An 18,082-nucleotide genomic window follows, 5' to 3' on the forward strand; every position below is an offset into this window, starting at 1 on the left:
TGGATCACTCCTAATGTAGGTCTGCATTGCTGTGTTTATGCTGATGGAAAGTTAGTTAGACAATTCATACAGCCCCATCGTATGAATTGCCATAAGCTACACCTGTGTCATTGGCTCTAAAGCTGGTCAGTTCCTGTTTACTTTTGCATAGGCAACCGTTTCCAGGGGGTAAGCCATGTTAGTTTGTTGCACCAAAGCCTAGTACATGAAGTCTGGTGGCATATTAAAGACCAATACATTTATTATGGCATCAGGTGCTGGTTTTAACCTATAAAGCCTTACATGGTTTGGGACCACAATACCTGACGGAACGCCTCTCCCGACATGAACCTGCCAGTACACTGCACTCAGCATCTAAGGTCCTCCTCCGAGTGCCTACTCCAAGGGAAGCTCAGAGGACTGCAACAAGGGAGAAGGCCTTTTCAGTGCTCCCCCCCCCCCAATTATGGAATGATCTCCCTGATGAGGCTCGCCTGGTGCCAACACTGTTATATTTTTGGTGCCAGGTCAAGACTTTTCTCCCAGGCATTTAACAGCATTTAAAAACATATACTAAGTTTTTTTTAATGAACCCCAGAACTGTTGTTGTTTAAGATGGATACTGTTTTTTTATACTGTTGTTTTTATATTTTTGATGGTTTTAAATTTTGTATACTTTTTAATATTCACTGTTTTTAACTTTTGTAAACTGCCCAGAGAGCTTCAGCTATGGGGCAGTATATAAATTTAATTAATCGTGTTATGGACTGATGAGCTGGACTCCAGTCCATGACAACTTATTCCATAATAAATTGGATAATCTTGAAGTTTTACCCTACCCTGTACCTGCTTACCCTACCCTGTGCCTGTTGGCATTCTCTTCCCCTCCTTATTGTTTTACTATGATTTTATTAGATTGTAAGCCTATGCGGCAGGGCCTTGCTATTTACTGTTTTACTTTGTACAGCACCATGTACATTGATGGTGCTATATAAATAATAATAATAATAATAATAATAATAATAATAATAATAATAATAATAAAGACTCTGTTGTTTTTCTTTACATTTGTATATTTGATAGAAGTTTGCCTGGGCTTCAGTGGCTCTGATGATCCTGGAAGGTTCAGAGAATGCCAGTCAAGGGAAGTATGCCTATTCTCAATGAAATGGCATAATATGGCACAGTGGATTATCCCCTCCCCTGGCAATATTATCCCTGGGCAATAATTTGGAACTGGAGGCAAGATAGCAGGAGAACCAGGTAGGGGAGCAGGTTCAGATACTCAGATTTAGCATCATTTTCACTGAATTAATGTCTTCAGTGGCACTTCTCTGAAGGGAAGGGAGTGAGGTGGGTTGCTACCAAGAAGAGAGCCTTTTCTGCTGTGGCACCCTGGTTGTGGAATGAGCTTCCCAGAGAGGCTCGTCTGGCAACTACATTGTGCTCTTTCCAGTGCCGGGTGAAGATTTTATTTTCCCAGGCATTTTAGTCCTTTAGTTCTGTTGTTTTAAATTTGTTATTGTATTTCAAATTTCTGCATTGCTGCTAGGTTTTATTCTGTTTTTACTTTTTATTTTATGCTTATATTTTTTATAAGAGCTTCAGCTATGGGACAGTACAGAAATAATAATAATAATAATGTATTTTATGCTGTATTTTATGGTTTTAATTGTTGTGAATTGCCCAGAGAGCTTAGTTTATTGTAATATGTAATAAATGAATAAATATATATGTTGACACTTCATGCACCGCACTACTCTAAAGCACTTGGAATGGTATATCTAGTATTCTGTCCCCTCAGACAAGAATCCCCCCACCCATAAGAATTTATTTTCTTCATTTGTTAGCCTTCCTGCTATACAGGATGAATCAAATTGGAGGCCACTTGTATTTTGTGTAGTTCCTGGGCAGTCATGCTACTCTACAGCTTCTTGAAGGATGCAGGACTGCCTGTATAGGGTTGCCTCTGAAGTGTAGGGCCAGGAGGAGGGCCAGGATCTCTTCTCGATCCTCCCAGAGTGCAGGACACGGAATAACGGGCTCAAGTTAAAGGAAGCCAGATTCCAGCTGGACATCAGGAAAAACTTCCTGACTGTTAGAGCAGTGCGACGGTGGAATCAGCTACCTAGGGAGGTTGTGGGCTCTCCCACACTAGAGGCCTTCAAGAGGCAGCTGGACAACCATCTGTCAGGGATGCTTTAGGGTGGATTCCTGCATTGAGCAGGGGGTTGGACTCGATGGCTTTGTAGGACCCTTCCAACTCTGCTATTCTATGATTCTATGATTCTATGTATGAAGAAATTTGAGGTAGTTGAATGCGGACATTATTTGTTGCAACAGTTTCATTGGCTAGGAGTCCATTCCTGTACAAAATTCAATGTGCAGGTTATTATCCATACACAGATGAGTAACTCTGCATATCATAGATGAGTATCTCAGGAGTATAAAGTTATCCATGTGAACCCAGATTATTGTGAAATCCTGTGGGTAGCTGCCCTGTGTAAATCCCATTTAGTCTTAAGCAGCCTGATGATGCACAAGGCTTGCAGCCCAGAGGTTTATTTCTAGACCAGTATTCTGCGTTCAACAGCAGCTAGTTCTAGAAGCTACAGAGAAATAGTACATTGACTCATAGGGTCTCAAGAACATTCTGCTGTTGACATGCCAATAAAACATTTCCAATGGGGGGGGGGGTAAAATGCTGGATGGGGTGTTTCTGTGATACACTAGTTCTTGGAGCTGTTTCCGGCAGTAGTTCAAGCAGCCTCCCCCAACTTAGCTGGGAATAGTGGAAGTTGTAGACCAGGTTGGGGAAGGATGGAGGTGATAGTTTACTCCCACTCTTTCACAAGGTGTAATCTTGGACTGTGGCCAGGTGGTGTGCAACACTCAAATTCTCAACCAGATGATGATACAAAATTGCTCATGCTGAAAACCACAAGTGGGTGTGGGTGCCAAAAGTTGCAAACCTATGCAGGTTTAAAAAGTCCTTCAGTTCTCAGCATTCCCCAGCCAGCTAACTAGACGTCTAGTCTACTAGTCTAGTTGTAGTAGACTACAACTCTCTTCAATGTGTAGGGAACACAGACACACCTCGTTCCATACACAATTTATTGAAGGGAGCTGAACCTTTCTGTGAAATTGAGTATGTCTCCATGAGACAACGGTTACTCACTTCCCACTGTCCAGTCCTGCTTCTAGGGCTTTTTCAGTATGAGAAAGCCCTAAGCAGTCCTGAAGCAACGGCGGGACCAACGTAGTAAATGTAGCACTGTTTGACCGGCTCTGCACGTTTATTTCGGTTTCGGTGGAACTTTCTTCCAAAAACAAGGCTTGTGTGAAACGACTTCCTGGCCGCTACTATCACCAGCGCGGGGGGTTCCCTATCAGCAAACGGCAAAATCCAATGTAACTCCTACTTAGAGTAGACCCATTGGAATAAAGAGGGCTTAAGTTAGTCATAACTAATTAAAGCCCCATTCATTTCAGTGGGTGTACTTTAAGTGAGACTTACATTGGATTTTACCCCAAAGCAACGCCACCCCGCGAACTGCTCTCCGGAGAGGGGCGAACAGCGGGTTTCTTGGCTCTGCGCCCGCCACCTTGAGGCGGCCTCGAAGTCCGCGGCACTTGGGGGCAAGTGACCCTGCCCTCAGTCCTTGTCAGGCGCCAGCCAGCCAAGGGCGGGCTCGGACGGGAGAGCGAGCAGGCCCGTCCCCATCAGGTGACCGCGGAGGGGCTGGGCCGGCCTCACGTGACAGCGCCGCCGCGGAGTCATAGCCTGGCGCTTCCCCGTCGTTGCTCAGCAGCCGAGCGGGAGAAGTTTCTTGCTCTCTGGGACGGCACGGCAGGAGACGAGACTTCTTCACCACCATCATGCTGGCCCTGATGCTGACTGTGCTCCTGGCCGCCGGCTCGGCGGTACTGGCTGAGCCCCTCAAGTTCGTGGACTGCGGTGAGTAGCCCTTCCCTTGCCTGCCGGGCTCCTGCGGTGCCCTCGCCCCGCCGCTCCTCTTTCGCCAGGCGCTGCCGCTTGCAGTGAGTGCAATGGCTCCAAAGAGGTGGGCGTTGGTGGGATGGCCTGCACCTGTTGGACTACACAGGTGGGCGAGTGTCAGACTAGACAGGTGCCCACTCCCATCAGAGGGCAGGTGTACCGCATTTGGGAGGGAGTCAGCTTGGCAGCGATATAGAGCAACAAGACAGCCAAGACACGAACTACAGGTATGCAGAAAAGGGATCTCCCAGGTTTGGGATTGGGGGGACCCCACACCTCTTTAGCCACCTACCCACGTCCAAACTGCTGCTTCAGTGTTTATCCACATTTCCATGTTTCTGCAGTAGGAGCCCCTGCCAAATGATTTTCCTTCCTCGATTAGGGCATCCCCCCCATATGTGGTGTGTAAGACATCACGTGTGAGAATATTGTGGCGCCAGATAGTCGGAGCTGGGCAGCCCATGCGCATGTTACTGTAGTCACGCAGACTGCTTGTAACGGTCTCTGGACTATGCCTGGTACAGGATGAGGGATATGCAGCATCTTCAGGACAGTAAAGGACCACAGGTTAGGGAGCAACAGCTGAGTAACTCCTGGGCCATGTTGAGAGCCACATTCTCAAAACAGCCTTCTAGTAATGCTGACCAGGGGTCTGAAGTTGCAACTGACACTATGGCAGCAGGATCCAGGCCTTTCCTACTGATTCCTTATAAAGTGGAGCGGTGAGAGAAAGATTTCAAATTCACCTTGGGTGTATCAAGGGGGGGACGGACTGAACTTCCTGCTCTTCTCCTTGAAACCATTTCTCCCCAGCTATTTTTCTCCTGGCAGAGGCTTCCCTGGTCTCAGAGCCCCACTAGAAAAGAGAACTGGGGAGAAGCAAATCATAGGCATCCGCCTGCTTTAATCAACACACATGCAAAAACATACACACTTATAGGAGATAGTTCTGAGTAGCAACTGTATTTTATATTTTCAAAAATGGGGATCAGTCCTTGTTTATTTCTTTCTCCCAGTTACTCCTGGGAGAGCCCAAGGTACAACCTAACACTATCTCAGTACCTGGTAGAGAGAGCCTCATTTGAAAGTCTGCAGCCTCCTCCCACTTTATATCTTAAAACAGCAACCAAATGCAAGCTCCATGGCTTGAGCATCAGCCACTTCCGCCCCCCTCTCACCCTTCTTTTTGCTTTGTTTAATGTCGTGCTTGATGAAGAGTTTTGGAGAACTTGAAAGCTTGCACAGTATTTTGTGGTCTGATAAACGCTATTACTGTAACATGTATTTTATCCAAAATTGCACGCAACCTCATTTTCATATGTAGGTCTGCTGACTTCAAATCTAGAGTGTCTGGAGGCCAAAGTAAGAATAGTGGTTGCTAGCTACATTTCTATTTGCCCTCAAATAAGTAATTGACGTTGCTAAGTGATTCAGCCTCCTTGTGATACCACAAGTCTTGCAGCAGGTGTTCATTCACAGATGTTATTGGACAGCTAGAATGAAAGCTCAGTTCTGCTTTCATAGAAGCTTTGTACTTTAAGGGCATATCCTTATAGGGGCTCTGATGCTTCCAGCTTGATGCTTTAGGGTTCGGGTTAGGTTAGTGCAAAACTAGCAAAATGAAACCAGTAACAAAGGAAGATGCCATGCAGGCATTGTGTGGTTGTCAGTGTTGTGCTAGGTTGGTAGGAGCTCTGCAAGGATGCAGAGCCTTATAGGATGCCAGTGCCTCATAGGTAACACCGAACATGTGAGAGCCCACCTCACCCAATAGACATGTCCTAACTTCTCATTGGGTGGCAAAAGTATGCAGAGTTCCCCTACTCTAAAACTCTGGCTACAGGTGCATATATGTGGTCTCTTTAAGAGAGTCATGGAATGTTAATTCATGCATGATCCCAGATGGAGAGCTGAAGCTCCAGTAATATGCTCTAATTTTTTTAGCTCAGAACTATTGGGTCTTTTGCCACTTTCCTTCATTCCATTATTTAAAAAAACCAAGTTTTTATAGCAATTTGAAGTTTAAGTAGACATGTGATAGTATTGTGTAATCTTACCAGGAAAGGTAGTTCTACTAGTCTGGAATTGCCACTGTTGTTTAACTGGATATCTTCTGGGAAACATGAATCTTAACTGTATCAGAAGACTTTCTAGAATGTATCTTAAATGTATTCGGGGTGGGATGGGGAGAGAGTTAGTTTTCTCCATTGCTGAGTAATCAATTGGAATGCAATGTGATGTTTCCTTATTCTCTAGTACTGCCATGTTTTAATACAGAATCAATATATAGCCTCCATATCTTCAAAGGCTGCTTCAGCCCTTGTCCACATTAGGAGCTCCTTCTAAGATCATTGGGTTGTTTCAGGAAACTGGTTTGTGGGTGTTGGTCATTTTGTTTGGAGTGGCAGGTTGATTTAATTTTTTTTTCAAATTGCTTGGGTAGAGATCTGTTAAGACAGAAAACAGGAGTTCTGGGGCTGGGGAGAATGATGCATATAGCAGAGGGAAAAACTCCCATTTCTTCACCCAGTTAGCCCCAGACACCCACTTTGTTTTCTTCTAGGGCAGCTTCATACACAACATCTTCCCTACACAGAGAATATTTCCATTTAGAAAAATAAGTTGTTGGAAGCAGCCATGTTTCTTACAAAGACTGTCAATATAGATGCAGGCTTCTCTTTGAAACCTGGAAAGCTAGAACAGTCTTGTGAGTTCACACCATTTTCTTTCTCCTGTGACAGGAAGTAGCTCTATGAATGAGAAAGAATCAGCTGAGGGTTTGATAAAATCTTTTACGTGGTATGGTAATACAAAGGTCTTGGCAACGGATAGTACAAGAGTCTTTGGGATTGAAAAGAGGCAAGGATACCCATGGTCCAAAGTATGACATCTTACCCAAGGGCATGGGTGCAGAACATGTGGCCTCCCAGATGTTGTTGAATTCCAGCTACCCTCAGCCCCAGCCAGCATGACCAGTAATCACTGAAGGTGGGAGTTATAGTGCAACAACATGTATAGGGTCACATGTTCTCCAGCTCTGCCCAAGGGGATATATCCCCCAAGTATCAGTCCAAATTTGGGCCACTTGGGACGCAGTCCTATTAGGATGCCCATCAGCCCCCGAACTTGGAGGCTGCTGGGCATCTTATGGAGAGTTGGAGGCATATTTGGCTTTTTGCTTGTCTAGCTGGAGCTCTGTGGAGCAGGTGAGAAGGAGGCTGGGGGATCATTCGTAAGCCTGCCTACCCTACCCACCAACAGAACTGCCCCTTTCCCTCCTCACTGAGGTCACCTTTGTAACCTTGGAGAGGCAGATGGTGTGGTTCTCTCTGTGCCAGCTGCAAGGAGGAGGGGAGTTCAGACTCCTGGATCCGAGGTCATAGCACTATCTCCATCCTCGAATCCAGGAATCAAAACTATCCTATGGCACCACAGATGCTGTCTCAGGGCCATAGGATTGCTCTCTCCATCATTAGGGCAGGGATTGTATCCAATGTTGGCTGTGCCTCAAGGGAAAATGCTTCCACTCATGATAGTGGGAACACCTAATTTTAATTTTAACCCACTTCATTCTGGCTCCCAGCTGCTCCTGAGGGTTGGGGGGAGTATATGGCACTGAGGACTGCAGTAGAGAGGGGAAACTGGTGAAACTCAGATGCCCCAACTTGCATGAGTAAAGGCACTTCCTGCTAGTGTAAAGTCAGCATTGGATACAACCCGGACTGTTAAATACTTTTTAAAAGCCAGTGTGGAGTAGTGGCTAAAGTGTTGGACTGGGAGTTGGGGGATCCAGGTTCTAGTCCCCACTTGGCCATGGAAACCCACTGGGTGACTTTGGGCTAGTCACAGCATCTCAGCCCAACCTACCTCATAGGGTTGTTGTTGTGAGGATAAAATGGAGAGGAGGAGGATTATGTATGCTGCCTTGGGTTCCTTGGAAGAAAAAAGGTGGGATAGAAATGCAATAACAAATAAATAAATAAAATAAAAGCAGTGTGTGTGGCAGAGCTGTATTGCTATGTACCACTTGTGTTGCATTAAATGGTAATCTAGCTGCATCCTCATTCACATGGTTTTGTGCACAGAGCTGGCAAGGCAGTGCATCTGACTGTCACAGCCACTAAAGGAAGTAATTACTGCTCATTGAATACCATTGATGGTCATTTGCCCCATATTAACAGTGACATGCTTTGGAGAATACAGTTCTGTGGTAGTACATAGGTTTGTGCATTAGCCAGCCTTCCTCAGCCTCGGATCCTCCATATATTTTGGGTTACAACTTTCAGCATTCTTGACCATTGGCCATGCTGGCTGGGGCTGCTGGGAGTTGAAGTCCCATACATCTGGGGGCACCAGGTTGGGAAAGGCTGGCATAAGCCATTGAAAATGCTCCCCCATAAATTGAAGCATTGTCAATCATTAACTTGCTGCTGCACTAAAAATAGAGCAGCCATAATAGTAATGCCATTACCATGCTGGCTGGGGATAATAGGAGTTGTAGTTCAACACCTTTGGAGGCCATCAGGTTGGGGAAGGCTGTATGTAATACAGGATAATGTATATGGGGCTTTGCTGTGATGTCACAGCTATAGTATCTGCTTTCTTATTATTTTGGATTCAGAGCTGATTTGAAACGAACAGTTCAACCCAATGCACAGTTAGCCAGGAATAAAGCACTGTGCATAATGAGATGTACATCTAAGTAGATATGTATAGGATTGCACTTTAAGGCTGTGATCATAAACACACTAAAAAGTGGGTAAACCCCATTGGGTACAGTAGGACTTACTTCTGCAGAAACATGCATAGTGTTGCACTGTAAAGGTGCAGCCCGAAATGTACTTACTGGAGATTAAATCCCATTGAACACAGTGGGGCTTGCTTGTGAATAGTCATGCATAGATCTAGATATTGTGACTGGCTTGCTTTGTTCTGCTCTTGGACAGAGAGGCTTTTACATTTATTAGCTATTTAAATACAAATTCAGCAGTTTATGAGGCCACAATTTCCAGCATGCATAGCTGGGGAAACTGTCAACTAGGAATGAAAGACTGATGCATCACTAATCATGTGAGCGTACAAGTAATTTTATGAAGAATACAGGGCTGATTCACACTTTTCAGTGCATTTGCTATGGGTATGCTGGTGCTTTCAGTGCTAAACATTGTAAAATGCAGAGGCGAAACGCATTTGTTCACATTCATCCCATGTTATTGTTCATTTCCTCTGTTCTCTCCTTGCTGTCAATTTTTAGATTGTAAGGTCTTTGAGAGCAGGGACCCCTCTTGCTTTTGCTTGTACTGTAAAATACCTTGTACTTCAGTGGTGCTGTACATATTTATGTATAAAAGCCAATTCCCAATATTTTATCATAATCCTTTGCAACCAAGGAAATTCAGTTGAGGTGAAGCTAGGACATAGAAGCAGGCATGGTTCTTAGCGGCTGGAATCATCTGGGTCATGCAACAGGTTTAGCTCTCACCCCAGACCATGCCCCTTGATTTTCTTACATGTGAATTAATATTTGCCATTAATTCCTATGGGGGAAATAAAAGCTCTGCACTTGAGAATAACTTTTTGCTGAGGTCATTCCTGGCATCGAGTGGCCTAACTGTCCCTGACAGTGATGCCACAAACTAGGATTGTACAACCTAGAAGCCTTTGTAATATGCAAGCTGCCTGCACATACCATAATGCCGGCATTTTGCTAGCAAATAATAAACAGTTGGGGATAACTAGATGTGTGCTACCACAGGACAGTTGGAGCGCCAGGGTCACGCTCACCATTTGTCTCACAATGTTTGGTGACACGTATTTCTTTTTAATAACTTATGGGGTTAGATCCAGCCTTAGGCCCTTTCTACACCTCCTGGTGTTCTGGGAGGGAGGGGGGAGGCTCTCGCGATATCCTGATTGTGAGAGCCTCCGCCAGCGTGCACACGTGGTGGCGACATCCTGGGAGGAAGCAGGGACGTTGCAGGTGCTGGGTTTTTTTCTCCCTAAGTGAGGCCGGTCGTGCAAGAGCAAGGCCCCGCTCCAGCGAAATTGTGACTTAAAAAACAAAACAACCCCTCCCCCGAAGACTGTGGGAAGAATCAGGTTTTCTCAGGGTTTCTTTATCTCTGGGAAAACCTGTCCCTGTCCCCTACTGCCCTCAGGAGTTCTTGTGCATTATTTGGACGCACAGGGACTCAACCATGACCAGCCCGGACTATCGGGCTGGTGTAGACACGGCCTTAATCAAACTTAGAGCAGACCTATTGAAATCATTGTGGTGTAAGCATTACTAACTTAAATCACCTTGAATTCTTTGGGTCTACTGGGTCTGGATCCAACCCAGATGGTTAGCATTGCAAACACTGCTGGTATACATATGGCAAATGTGTTTGCTTCAAAAAGCATATGAATTGGCCCTCAGATATTACTCGGGAGGAAGGGGGAGACTTTTACCTTGAAACAGCATCTATATCTATATCAAACTCTTCTCTCACCATTGTATTTAAGGAAGTAATATGCTTGAATGAATTCAAGTTCTGATTTTTGTGAAATAGGCTGCAATCATAAACACATCTAGTATGGGGTAAACTCAACTACTGCACATAGCATTGCACTGGTATTTTTTAATGCTGGGCTTGGGAAGTTTCAGATTCATGTAATCATAGAATAGTAGAGTTGGAAGGGGCCCATAAGACCATCGAGTCCAATAATTAAGGCCTCAGTCCTAGGCATTCTAACCCATGAGTTAGCCCCATTGAACACAGTGGGACTTATTCTGTGAATTTTTTTACTTAGGTCTTAACAAAACACACAGATTGGTTAATTTGATGGCCTTCTTTGGGGGGTGCTTAGTCAGGAGTCCAGTGAAAATGGGGCAGTGCTGTTTGTACAAAACAAACAACTATCCGAGGAACTCTTATACAAGAAAACAGGAGAAATGAGTTAATTTGGCCTTCCTCAGCCTGGCACATTCTAGATGTGTTGGACTACAAGCAGCATGACTGGGGATGGAGGGTGTTGCAGTCCAACACATCTGGAGGGCACTAGATTTTGGAAGGCTGAGTTAATTGATGTGAGATATTAAATAGGGCAATATCAATCTGTTTTGATTTCCCTCATGGAAGATTGTGAATGAACCTCATTTTCCTTTCTCCATAAATCTTAGCCTATCTAGGTTGTGCTACTTTATCTGGATTCACCTTTTGGTTTGTTAACATATAACATTGTCATCCACGTAAAAAAACAAAACACCCCACCTTTGGGGCCTACATACAAGTAACACTGCATGCTTTACCAGGGATAGGAAGTTATTGGTTGTCAGAGGAAGGAAGATAACGGTTCCACCACAGTATCCGTGGGCATTGTTAGGCTAGCCATTTGACCTCTGTGCATTTGGTTGAATTCATTGCACAAGGGCCTTTGACTGACTGTGGAATTCTCTTTGTGCTCCAATCTTAAATGCAACAAGCAGTAATAATTTCAGTGAAGCTTATTTCCAGGTAACATGTTTAACATTGGAGGTGTGCAGGGCTGGGCAGAGGGGGGGGGCAGTTGGCATGGGCCTACGATTTTGAGGGGGCCTACTCCGAGTCCCCCTGGTAGAGGCAAAGGGGGACCCTTTGTTAAAGATTTGTTATAAAGTAGCTCTCCTGTGCGTGCAAGAACATTTGAATGGATTAGCAGTTTTGAACATTACCACTGAAGAGGCAAAGTTGCTTGATTTTTCTGTTGTTGTTAATGAATTTGCCCAAAGAAAAGCATGTAAAGCATTTCTGAAAGTGAAGAAGTGATGTTTTATATAAATCTTGAATAAAAATGCTTGCCATTACCTTTTTTATAAATCGTTCTAGTTCATAAAATCGTTCTATACCAGCTATTGGGCGGTATAGAAATGTAATAAATAAATATGTATTTAGAACTGATTTAAAAAAAACTTAATGAGCAGTTTGAAATGGGGGCCTACATTTCCCACCTGGCCCGGGCCTATTACCAGCTTTGCCCGGCCCTGGAGGTGTGTGGTCTAATGCAGAATCGAGCCAGGTATCCTTCAGCTGAGTCTGTGTTATGTAATACGTTGCTTCTCACAGCCACTTCATTGGTTCAGAACAGACAATTCACATTTCCTTTGCAGCTTTCCTGGATATTTTTTTAAGAATGCATGAGGAATGCACTTTGGCAGAAATTTAATGAAATTGGCCACAAAGTATTCTGCATTCAGCTAGGAGGTATAACTTGAAAAGCCTGATCCTGGCTTTACTCAATTTCTGTGTCCCCACTTCATTTCTGATGTTACCTGACCATTTCTATGATGTGATTTCAAGAATGAAATTTATTTAAACTTTTTTTTAAAAAAATGCACTAGCTCTAAACATTGTTGAGTAGTTGTGCCTCCCCATTGTGGGATGTAAAATTTATTTTGTATTAGCATTCTATTGTGAACTATTGGAGAAATTGTTTCCTAGCCTTAATCAACTCAGGATTCTCTCTCAGAATCTCTGCAATTAAAAAATATTTGCCTAAGGTTACAGGCTGCTTTTCCCCCAATAGTTTTTCTTGTTTGTCTTCTGATCTTTTTGTCTGAATGCTGTTTATGAGCCTGCCTGTTCATTAAAGTGATAAGCAAGGTTTATCCATGTTACCCAAATTGTGGTAGTTTGATTTCCAGAGTCAAGCTGCAGGTATCAAATGAAATGTGGTTGCGTGAATGAGAGTAAACTTTGCAGGCTCTTGTACGGCATTCCGCATCTTGACCAATGACAGTCATGGTATTGCATGCAAGAGACTGCCTTGAGCATTACGATGATGGAATTCTTTGTTTCCCTCCTCCCTCACAGGTTCCAAAGATGGAAGTATTTCAGAGGTCAATGTGACTCCTTGCCCTACCCAACCTTGTCTTCTCCACAAAGGAGAGTCGTACAGCGTTAATGTCACGTTTACTAGTAGTAAGTATAGCTGGTTGATTTCAGACTCCCTTAAGACAGTAGTATCTATTAGACTGAAGTTTTTTCAGAGCTTGTGTTCAAATTGGGGATGCTTCAATTATACAGAAAACTTTTCCATGTAGGAAAAACCACGAATACTGCATGTATATCCTTGCACGCAATGACTGTAGTAACTGTATGTGCACATTTGGAAAGCTGCAAGTGGCTGTGGCTTTCCAGGCACGGCATGCGATGATCTATATAAAGTTGTCATGACTTTTCCTACATGGAAGTGTTTTCTGTATAAGAAACTCAGAGGAGGGAGGGGAAGATGAAGAATCTAAACGTAGCAGAACACAAGAAGTTGCCTTATACCGAGTCAGATTATTTATATCTTGTTCAGTATCATTGACACTGACTGGCAATGGATCTCCAGGGTTTCAGCCCTACCTGGAGATTCCAGGGATTAAACCTGGGACCTTTTGCACGCAAAGTGTGTGCTCTACCATTAGGGTGACCCTATGGAAAGGAGGACGGGCTCCTGTATTTTTAAGAGTTGCATTGAAAAGGGAATTTCAGCAGGTGTCATTTGTATGCATGCAGCACCTGGTAAAACTCCCTCTTCATCACAACAGTTAAAGCTGCAGGAGCTATACTAGAGTGATCAGATACAAAGGGGGGCAGGGTTCCTGCAGCTTTAACTGTTGTGATGGAGAGGGAATTTCACCATGTGTTGCATGCATACAAATGGCACCTGCTGAAATTCTTTTTTCTATACAACTCTTAAAGATACAGGAGCCCTGTCTTCCTTTTCATATAGTCACCCTATCTACCATGGAACTACAGCCCTTTCCCTAAGGACTGACAAAGCATAGGGTCTCCCCCAGCTTATGCAGAAATCAGGAGAATGCAGGCAAAGGGCAGGTGAGGAATGTCTTCAATGGTTGAAGGTGCACAGGGAGAGAGAACTCTTTTGTCTTTTGTATGCAGCCTTGGAAGTCCCCACTCTAGGCCCAATAAAAGCTCCTACTACTTTGATTGTCAATGGTTCTTACTTTGTTAATCTATTTCCTCTTCTGCAGAGGTTGACAGCCAGGGCAGCCAAGCAAAAGTATATGGAGAAATGATTCACGTGGACATCCCCTTCCCACTTGATCAGCCTGATGGGTGCAAGTCTGGGATCAATTGCCCTATCCAGAAGGAACATTCTTACAACTACCTGACCAAGCTACCAGTAAAGACTGACTACCCATCTGTGAGTGTCTTAACAGGCTGATCCCAGTACTTACAATTGTCTTCCACATGCCTTTATTTCATTTATGACATAGGATGCTCATGGGAGGTGTTGGAACAACTCAGAGAACTATCAGGTTGCCCCTTGCCTGGGAGGTGCCCAACTCCTGTCAGATGGGAGAGAAGGGGAAGTAGTCACTAACAACAGATGGTGCAAACCTGTGTCACCGCTTCAGACTGCGGGTAGTGGTGGTTAGGTGTCGCATGATGGAAAGCTTCCCACCCCCACGGCTCATGAAAAATACTTTCCAGCGCAGAAAACCCACATGTTGGGGAGGCAGTTTAACTAGAACTCTTCTCAGCATCTGTTGATTTGTTACATATATATTCTGCCATTTCCTCAAGGAGCCCAAAGTACAGTTCATGACCCTCCTCCTCTCCATTTTATTCTCACAACTCCTCTGTGAAGTAGGTGAGGTTGAGTCAGTGCCTGGCTCGAAATCACCCAGTGAGTTTCATGGCCTAGTGGGGACTTGAACCCGGGTCTGCCCAGTCCCAGTCCAACACTCTAACTACTACACCACACTGGCTATCTAGCTTTCTACAGGATGGGAATTATTTTGTATGACAATTATTTTGTCAATCACATCAGCCCCCCCTGCAGTCTGAAACAGTATGTCCCATATACAGATTTGCCATGCCATCTTCAATTTGTAGGATTACAATCACTTTTGATTAGAAATATGCCCTAACGTTAATCCTTGGGATGCAGTGGAAAATGTGATGGCCTTGTTGTAATAAATGGTCAGAGGCATCATCTCTTTGTTCATAGAGATAGTCGTGCGAGAGCCACATTGAAGAAAAAGTAGAGAAAATGCATAGCACATGTTCTTTAGCAGTAAAACTCACTGCTTAGTGTGGGACCCCCAGATTCCAGCCTGGATGGGAAGCATTTGAAGCCCATCTTAGCCTCAATCTGTGCCGAGGTGTGACAACTTCTCTTATACCTCCCCTTCCACTTCCACAAGTAAGTTCTAATGCCTGGATGTCTGTGGATCAACTCTTCTCACTGCTTTTCTCTCTTTTCCAGCTTAAACTAGTTGTCAAGTGGGAGCTGCTTGATGACCAAGGCGAGATGTTGTTCTGTTGGAAGATTCCTGTCCAGATCACCAGCTAAGAAAGCCCTGATTAGCCCTTGGGGGCTTACGGGGGAGGGAAAAAGAGGGGGGTGGGTCTAGAGAGGAATCAAATGCCTTGCTGTACAAGGCATTTCTTGCTTTAGTTCCTCTAGCATCTGTGCTCTCCTCCCCCAGAGTCGAAGTCTAGATGCAGCAAGGGGGTGCTAGTCAGAACTAATCTACCCAAGAGAGACTTGGGGCTGAAGGAAGTCTGACTGTAACTCAGGGCAAAGTTCTTGTAACCATTAACAGAGGTGGTCTGGGGGAGGATTTTGATTGCTCAAAATGGAATGTGTATCATGAAAATATTTTTTCTGTAAGAGAAACTGGGCCAACAAAACAAATATCTGGATGATTGCTGCTTGTCAACACTTTAGTGCCTCTCATGGTCAGATGCTGGCTGCTGGCTTCCATGTGCTTCTCCCGTGCCCTTATCCTTGCCCACATCCCTGCTCTCTCACCAGCTCAGCTTTCCTTGGATCTGCATTTTTCCCCTGGAGCCAAAAGAAGACTGAACAGCCACCTTCAGTGGCTACTTGCTACAGAGAGGGAAAACTATCCTCTCAGTAGACGCCAAACCAAATGGCATTTGGTCTCTCTGCAGAGATCATTTGTATTAACCATTTTGCACTATCTTGTAATTCACCTGGAGTTGCTGGGGGAGGTGTTCTCCAAATCCAGCCTCTTTTTATAACTTTCTTTTAATAAACTCTTTCTGATGAAACATCTGTCTGTCTCGTCTGGGGATGGTGACACATTTCCTAGCATGGTGCTTACTGTTTCACATCATTGGGCATCTGAAGATAATGGAAGGCGTTTTTAAATAAATTACCTCTGGATGAACATAAGCTAGTTGACTAACTGCAATCTGCTCTCTATTGGGTGAAGTAAACGTTGGAAGAAACTTGCAGAGTCTTTTCTCTTCTGCTGTTCCCTTTGCTTATTCCACTCATCATATGCTTCTGAAATTGTACAGAATAGCTTGTGTGTGTGACTAAGGATAAGATAATAGAAACTGCTGAATCTGAAAACAGTGCGGTCAGAGGCAAGATACCCCCGTTCAATCAGTCTTTTAGAGCAACTAGCTCTCCTGTTTTTTCCTTTCCATTGAAGCTACCTCTTCCCACTGGCTTCTAGCTCTAAATCTGGGAAAGAAGAGGCAGGAACACTTATAACCAGCCCCAGTCTATAAAGGCATAAGGTACAATATAAAACCATTTATTTAACATAATATATTTTTGTCCCAATAGAAAGCACCACAGAGTACTTCCTAAACCTAAAGAGCTGTAATCCTTCCCGCTTCCCAAACTATTGGTCCAGCAGTCACAGAAAGTGCGAGGCGGATGCCCATGGCTTGGTATGAATAGAAAGAGGCTGAGCCAACAAGCCCTTTGGAGTTCAAGCTACTGCCAGACTATAAATAGGATGCCATATGCTCTGAAGAGGGCCACCCCCTGTTCCCAGGCTCAAGTATGCCTTGCTTGCGAGAGGAGCTTTGAGGGAAGGTTACACAGGATCTGGGCTGATTTAGCAGGGAGAAGCTGAAATTCCTATGATAGCTGTAGAATGGGCGTGTTCTTCAGTCACAGTAAAAAGAATATACAATCCATCAGCATCTGTGTTGCTTGTGAGGTGCTGTCCATTTAGCGCACAAAGCTGGGAGGGTCTTGCATTCTGTGTCACCTGACCAACTAAAAGATTGACTAGATTCTCAGGTTGTGTGTCTGAGGACAGTAGGGCAAAGAATAAGCAGAATTAGAGCGTTGTGGTTTTGTGAAAGGTAGAAATCCTATATAATGTGGTCTTGGGGGTGGGAAGTGAGTACTGTTCAGAGGGATAAGGCCTTGCGAGGATAACTTTTGGGGGCATAAGATCTTGCAAGTCCATGATATGAACTGAAGGGCAAAAGGGATGAGTGGGGGTGAACATACCATTGGCCCACACAGTGCGACTGGAGGCCGAGAACTTCAGATAGAAATGGGAGCGGAAACTTAACCCATAGCACATGATTAGCAGACTGTGGACCTGAGCATTCTACTGTGGTTGAAGCAGGAAGCATGTGTTGAGCCAGCCCTTGAGGGCCTTGGCAGCTTCCCACTGGCCTTTGTCCCTGCGAGATGTGTTGAGTTTCTGCTCTTTGGGAAACAATCAAAGGGGTTTAAAGCTGCTATCTCAGTCGCTCTTCTCCAGCTGGGCAGACCTCCAGTTCTCAAAGCAAATGGCTGGAAGGGTTGCTTCTGGTCCATCGCCACTTTTGGAGTCACGCTGCTTCTGGACTCTGTGACGTCCCTGGCACGCAGCGGTGGGGCTCGGCTAGTGCTACGTAGCCAGGCAAGCAGTTGCAGCGGTAGGAACCCTCTGTGTTCTCGCAGGTGCTTCCATCACACAAAGTCGCAGAGGCATTGGCTTCCTCACACTCATTCACATCTGATGTAGGAGTAGGGGGCAAAAAAAAGTATATCTCAGACCCAGGAGTACATAACCTATCCCACTTTCCTTTGGCCAGTATCTTCAGTAAAGCCTAGTTTAAATGAGATGTAGAGTGCACATGAAAGCACCCATGCTGGGTTCTGGGTTTCATTCATCAGCCTCTACACATCTACCATCTGCATACCAGCAGGGCTTCCCACTGGACTATAGATTTCCGGTATGTATGTGCGAGAGCATATATACAGTGGTGCTGTCAGGGTAGGACTTTGGGGCAGACGTCCAGGGCCCCAGTCAGCAGAACAGGAAAGAGGGGCCTCAAAGCAGGGCGGGCTTATTACATTTTG

At 44.7% G+C, this 18,082-nt stretch overlaps 2 protein-coding genes across 2 annotated transcripts in view; one reads left to right on the top strand and one right to left on the bottom strand.

The window, feature by feature from the left end:
- The first annotated feature begins 3,749 nt into the window (after positions 1–3,749).
- NPC2 (NPC intracellular cholesterol transporter 2) lies at positions 3,750–16,032 on the top strand. Its single transcript, XM_063117864.1, has 4 exons — positions 3,750–3,937; positions 12,811–12,918; positions 13,980–14,152; positions 15,221–16,032. Exons 1-4 carry the CDS (start codon positions 3,859–3,861, stop codon positions 15,305–15,307), a joined length of 447 nt encoding a protein of 148 aa, XP_062973934.1. The 5' UTR covers positions 3,750–3,858; the 3' UTR covers positions 15,308–16,032.
- Positions 16,033–16,527: 495 nt separating this feature from the next.
- LTBP2 (latent transforming growth factor beta binding protein 2) overlaps positions 16,528–18,082 on the bottom strand; it is a 144,398-nt gene continuing 142,843 nt past the window's right edge. Inside the window, exon 34 of the mRNA XM_063117865.1 lies at positions 16,528–17,735. Coding sequence (XP_062973935.1) covers positions 17,569–17,735 — 167 coding nt within the window. The 3' untranslated portion in view covers positions 16,528–17,568. The remainder of the gene's footprint in view (positions 17,736–18,082) is intronic.

Source organism: Elgaria multicarinata, chromosome 2, assembly GCF_023053635.1.
Source record: "Elgaria multicarinata webbii isolate HBS135686 ecotype San Diego chromosome 2, rElgMul1.1.pri, whole genome shotgun sequence".
Taxonomy (NCBI): domain Eukaryota; kingdom Metazoa; phylum Chordata; class Lepidosauria; order Squamata; family Anguidae; genus Elgaria; species Elgaria multicarinata.